General features: G+C 43.5%; 1 protein-coding gene across 6 annotated transcripts; it reads left to right on the top strand.

The window, feature by feature from the left end:
* Window positions 1-505: 505 nt before the first annotated feature.
* Window positions 506-5,814, top strand: LOC125756204 (uncharacterized). 6 transcript variants are annotated; one of them, XR_007416583.1, is made up of 3 exons: window positions 506-1,635; window positions 2,373-2,757; window positions 4,414-5,814. XR_007416583.1 is itself a non-coding variant. In XM_049417063.1 (2 exons), exons 1-2 carry the CDS (start codon window positions 3,226-3,228, stop codon window positions 4,612-4,614), a joined length of 648 nt encoding a protein of 215 aa, XP_049273020.1. In that variant the 5' UTR covers window positions 3,025-3,225; the 3' UTR covers window positions 4,615-5,814. The 6 variants fall into 6 exon arrangements, 1 of the variants encoding a protein (XP_049273020.1); XR_007416582.1 differs by having other exon boundaries at window positions 2,373-3,645; window positions 5,321-5,814; XR_007416581.1 differs by having other exon boundaries at window positions 2,373-3,645; window positions 4,387-5,814.
* Window positions 5,815-6,000: the final 186 nt, after the last annotated feature.

The raw sequence follows: 6,000 nt of genomic DNA, 5'->3' as shown, positions 1-6,000 counted from the left end.
CAATAGGTGTATCAATGCCCAGGGAAACTATATTGAAGAAATTAAATAATATGTACCAATCGGATCAATCTATTCCTTTTACCAGACCTAGTCTCACTACTTTACGAACAGACCCTGTATAGACTTTAAAAGAGTATGAGATTGAGCTTGTTGGTATGGCTTCTTGACAGCAAAAGAGCATCAAAAACGGAGACGCGGAAAGAACAGACAGGACCTGTCTGTTCTTTCTATGTCTTCATTTTTCACATTATTTTGCAGTCATGAGAACCTGTATACTAAATGCAGAATTTAATTTATCCTTATTAACGCCTTTCTGCTCGCAGTTACCTTCACAGAAGGAGCAAGGAGAGGCCTCTGCCGTTGTGTTTAAGGAGCTGAAGAGTGTGCTCGTCCTCAAGGCCAAGGAGCACTGCGAGCGAGAGAGAAATGCGCTGGCTCTTTCTGGAGTGGAGGGAGAAGACTTCGATAAGCTAGGGTTTGTCGTGCCCGAGGCCGAAGTGCCTGCCGAGGACATTCATGCGAAGTCCCCGCCGAAAAGGACATTCAGTGCGGCTGGGCAGCTCGAGAACTCTGCGTGTCCTGCCAATTCGTCATACACATATGAAGAGGCCGAGATGTTCAAGTCTTTCTCAGACAGCAAGAGTGGGCCTGATGAATTATGTATAATGGAGAAGTTTGACAATCTCCTTCAGAGAATCGACAATATAAGTCAAAGACTTAGTCATACTAAGTACAGTGCAGATGTAGATACGTTCACTAGTGCACATGACTTCAAATTGTCCATGCACATGGCTAATCGTGCACGGAGCAAGACTGAACTTCCTTACAACCCACTAGAAAAGCTTGTGAACAAAGATGAAGAGCTGGCCAACCTCCGCCACGACGTCGAAAACCTCGACAGAAGGACGAGGTTGTTAATCCAGAATGATGAAATGACAACAATTGAGATAAACCAAATGAAGAACATTATGAGTAGTATATATAATGACACACTCCTTTGGAAAAATGAGAAGAATGTTGAGCTGAATATTCTTGGTCAAGTTGTAAGGGATTTCCAAGATGGAAATTGTGCCCTACGAGAACATTTGGAATCTCTGAAACAAGAACTGGCTTTCTTAAGAAATGAGCAACCAACAATAGTAAGCACAAACAAGAAAGCAAACGTAAAGCGTGACCAATCCCAAATGGTCTTGAAGAAAATAAACCGCTCAATTCTGATGCTCAAATCACAGGTGAAAAATATGCAAAAGACCTCCCCCATTGTAACAGGTCTGTCTATTTATGATCTCTCTGGCACTACTGCCTTCTCAAACCTTACAATGAGAGATCATGCAGCAAATCCCAAAAGAACCAAGAGAAAGTCTCCTCTCTCAAGAGAAAAAACACACGAAAAAAAGGAAGAGCACGACAGCATAAAGGCTCGGAAAAGGCCCTTTGACAAGATGGAGTCTGCTACAAAGAAAATAAAGCGAAGGAAATGTTGCCCCCAAAATATACAACAGTCACAAAGTGATGTAAGCACAAAGCAAAGTCACCCACAAAGGCACCCACAAAGTAAGGCACCCACAAAGCGAAGACCTACTCGTGGGGAATGATCAACCATCGGAATATACCAGGATATTGGATAAAATGGAGGTAATAGTCATTGACGATGAGGACATCACCTGTGAAAGTTACACTATTGAGTGAATCTTGAACATTGCTGAATCTTGCTGAACACAGAAAAATGATTCCCACATTACAAAGGCTCCCTGAAAGTCGGCTGCTATGACCTCAGACACAGTGACAGCCCGTTGGATGGAGGGAACACCGCCAAAATGGAGACCTTTCTCATTTCTCTTGAGATATGGGAACAGGAAGAAGTCTACTGAGCTCACGTCAGGGCTGTATTAGGGCTGCATCAGCCATGATTTGAACCTGGCAGACTTATTTTTGTTCCCAAAGCTCAAGATAAGCCAGAAAGGTCCCCGTTTTGACGGTGTTTCCTCCATTCAAATTTAAAAAGGTCGCAGAAGTTGACTCTCAGGGAGCCTTTGCAGCGTGGGAATCGTGTTCCAATAGGTGTATCAATGCCCAGGGAAACTATATTGAAGAAATTAAATATGTACCAATCGGATCAATCTATTCCTTTTACCAGACCTAGTCTCACTACTTTACGAACAGACCCTGTATAAACTTTAAAAGAGTACGAGATTGAGCTTGTTGGTATGGCTTCTTGACAGCAAAAGAGCATCAAAAACGGAGACGCGGAAAGAACAGACAGGACCTGTCTGTTCTTTCTATGTCTTCATTTTTCACATTATTTTGCAGTAATGAGAACCTGTATACTAAATGCAGAATTTAATTTATCCTTAACGCCTTTCTGCTCGCAGTTACCTTCACAGAAGGCGCAAGGAGAGGCCTCTGCCGTTGTGCTTAAGGAGCGTAAGAGTGTGCCCGTCCTCAAGGCCAAGGAGCACTGCGAGCGAGAGAGAAATGCGCTGGCTCTTTCTGGAGTGGAGGGAGAAGACTTCGATAAGCTAGGGTTTGTCGTGCCCGAGGCCGAAGTGCCTGCCGAGGACATTCACCCGGAGTCCCCGCCGAAAAGGACATTCAGTGCGGCTGGGCAGCACGAGAACTCTGCGTGTCCTGCCAATTCGTCGTACACATATGAAGAGGCCGAGATGTTCAAGTCTTGCTCAGACAGCAAGAGTGGGCCTGATGAACTATAGATAATGGAGAAGTTTGACGAGCTCCATCAGAGAATTGACAATATAAGTGATAGACTAAGTCGTACTAAGTACACTGCAGATGTAGATACCTTGACTGGTGCACATGACATCAGATTGTCCACGCACATGGCTAATCGTGCACGTAGCAAAACTGAACTTCCTTACAATCCACTAGAAAAGCTTGTGAACAAACATGAGGAGCTGGCCAACCTCCATCAAGACGTCGAAAACCTCGACAGAAGGACGAGGTTGTTAATCCAGAATGATGAAATGACAACAATTGAGATGAACCAGATGAATAACATTGAGTGGTATATATAATGACACACTTCTTTGGAAAAATGAGAAAACTGTTGAACTGAATATTCTTTGTCAAGTTGTAAGGGATTTCCAAGATGGAAATTGTGCCCTACGAGAACAGTTGGAATCTCTTAAACAAGAACTAGCTTCCGTCAGAAATGAGCAACCAACAATAGTAAGCACAAACAAGAAAGCAAACCGCGACCAATCCCAAATGGTCTTGAACAAAATAAACCGCTCAATTCAGATGCTCAAGTCGCAGGTGAAAAATATGCACAAGACCTCCCCCATTGTGACAGGTCTGTCTATTTATGACCTCTCTGGCACGACTGCTTTCTCAAACCTTACAATGAGAGATCATGCGGCAAATCCCAAAAGAACTAAGAGAAAGTCTCCTATCTCAAGAAAAAAAACACACGAGAAAAGGGAAGAGCACGACAGCATAAAGGCTCGGCACTTAAAAAGGACCTTTGACAAGATGGAGTCTCCTTCACAGAAGAGAAAACGAATGAAATGTTGCCCCCAAAATATGCAACAGTCACAAAGTGATGTGTTCAGAGAATATAAAGAGGAAGACCTACTCGTGGGGAATGATCAACCATCGGAATATACCAGAATATTGGATAAAATGGAGGTAAGTCATTGACGATGAGGACATCACCTGTGAAAGTTACACTATTGAGTGAATCTTGAACATTGCTGAATCTTGCTGAACACAGAAAAATGATTCCCACATTACAAAGGCTCCCTGAAAGTCGGCTGCTATGACTTCAGACACAGTGACAGCCCGTTGGATGGAGGGAACACCGCCAAAATGGAGACCTTTCTCGTTTCTCTTGAGATATGGGAACAGGAAGAAGTCTACTGAGCTCACGTCAGGGCTGTATTAGGGCTGCATCAGCCATGATTTGAACCTGGCAGATTTATTTTTGTTCCCAAAGCTCAAGATAAGCCAGAAAGGTCCCCATTTTGACGGTGTTTCCTCCATTCAAATTGAAAAAGGTCACAGAAGTTGACTCTCAGGGAGCCTTTGCAGCGTGGGAATCGTGTTCCAATAGGTGTATCAATGCCCAGGGAAACTATATTGAAGAAATTAAATAATATGTACCAATCGGATCAATCTATTCCTTTTACCAGACCTAGTCTCACTACTTTACGAACAGACCCTGTATAAACTTTAAAAGAGTATGAGATTGAGCTTGTTGGTATGGCTTCTTGACAGCAAAAGAGCATCAAAAACGGAGACGCGGAAAGAACAGACAGGACCTGTCTGTTCTTTCTATGTCTTCATTTTTCACATTATTTTGCAGTAATGAGAACCTGTATACTAAATGCAGAATTGAATTTATCCTTATTAACGCCTTTCTGCTCGCAGTTACCTTCACAGAAGGAGCAAGGAGAGGCCACTGCCGTTGTGCTTAAGGAGCGGAAGTGTGTGCTCGACCTCAAGGCCAAGGAGCACTGCGAGCGAGAGAGAAATGCACAGGCTCTTTCTGGAGTGGAGGGAGAAGACGCGGAAAGAACAGAGACGCACATGGCTAATCCTGCACGGAGCAAGGCTGAACTTTATAACAATCCACTAGAAAAGATTGAGCAAAGATGAAGAGCTGGCCAACCTCCACCACGACATCGAAAACCTCGACAGAAGTACGAGGTTGTTAATTCAGAATGATGAAATGGCAAGAATTGAGATAAATCAAATTAAGAACATTATAAGTAGTATGTATAATGACACACTGCTTTGGAAATGTGAGAAGACTGTCGAGATGAATAATCTTTGTCAAGTTGTAAGGAATTTCCAAGATGAAAATTGTGCCCTACGAGAACATTTGGCATCTCTAAAACAAGAACTGGCTTTTTTAAGAAATGAGGAACCAACAGTAGTAGGCACAAACAAGATAGCAAACGTAATGGTCTTGAAGAAAATGAACCGCTCAATTCAGAGGCTCCAATCACAGGTCAAAAATATGCAGAAGACCTCCCCCATTGTGACTGGTCCGTCTGTTTATGATCTCTCTGGCACTACTGCCTTTTCAAACGTTACGACGAGAGATCATGCAGCATATCCCAAAAGAACCATGAGAAGGTCTCCTCTCTCAAGAGAAAAAAAACACAAGAAAAAAGAAGAGCAGGACAGCATAAAGGCTCGGAAAAGGCCCTTAGACAAGATGGAGTCTGCAACTCGGAAATTAAAGCGAATGAAATGTTGCCCAAAAAACATGCAAAAGTCACAAAGTGATAGGCACCCACAAAGCGAAGACCTACTCGCGGGGAATGCTCAACCATCGGAATGTACCAGGAAAATAGAGGTAATAGTCATTGACGATGAGGACATCACCTGTGAAAGTTACACTATTGAGTGAATCTTGAACATTGCTGAATCTTGCTGAACACAGAAAAATGATTCCCACATTACAAAGGCTCCCTGAAAGTCGGCTGCTATGACCTCAGACACAGTGACAGCCCGTTGGATGGAGGGAACACCGCCAAAATGGAGACCTTTCTCATTTCTCTTGAGATATGGGAACAGGAAGAAGTCTACTGAGCTCACGTCAGGGCTGTATTAGGGCTGCATCAGCCATGATTTGAACCTGGCAGACTTATTTTTGTTCCCAAAGCTCAAGATAAGCCAGAAAGGTCCCCGTTTTGACGGTGTTTCCTCCATTCAAATTGAAAAAGGTCACAGAAGTTGACTCTCAGGGAGCCTTTGCAGCGTGGGAATCGTGTTCCAATAGGTGTATCAATGCCCAGGGAAACTATATTGAAGAAATTAAATAATATGTACCAATCGGATCAATCTATTCCTTTTACCAGACCTAGTCTCACTACTTTATGAGATTGAGCTTGTTGGTATGAAGTGCGAAGCCTCGGAAGTTCCTGCAGACACTGCCTTAAGCGCCACCGCCTTACGAGGGGATGTGCATGCCCAATCCGCGCAACATATAGCCCTCATGACGGCACTAAGGTCGCAGCAGGTTATGCGCATGGA

Source organism: Rhipicephalus sanguineus, chromosome 6, assembly GCF_013339695.2.
Source record: "Rhipicephalus sanguineus isolate Rsan-2018 chromosome 6, BIME_Rsan_1.4, whole genome shotgun sequence".
NCBI lineage: Eukaryota > Metazoa > Arthropoda > Arachnida > Ixodida > Ixodidae > Rhipicephalus > Rhipicephalus sanguineus.
The sequence above is the reverse complement of the archived record's forward strand: the minus strand, read 5'-3'. Positions and strand labels throughout refer to the sequence as shown.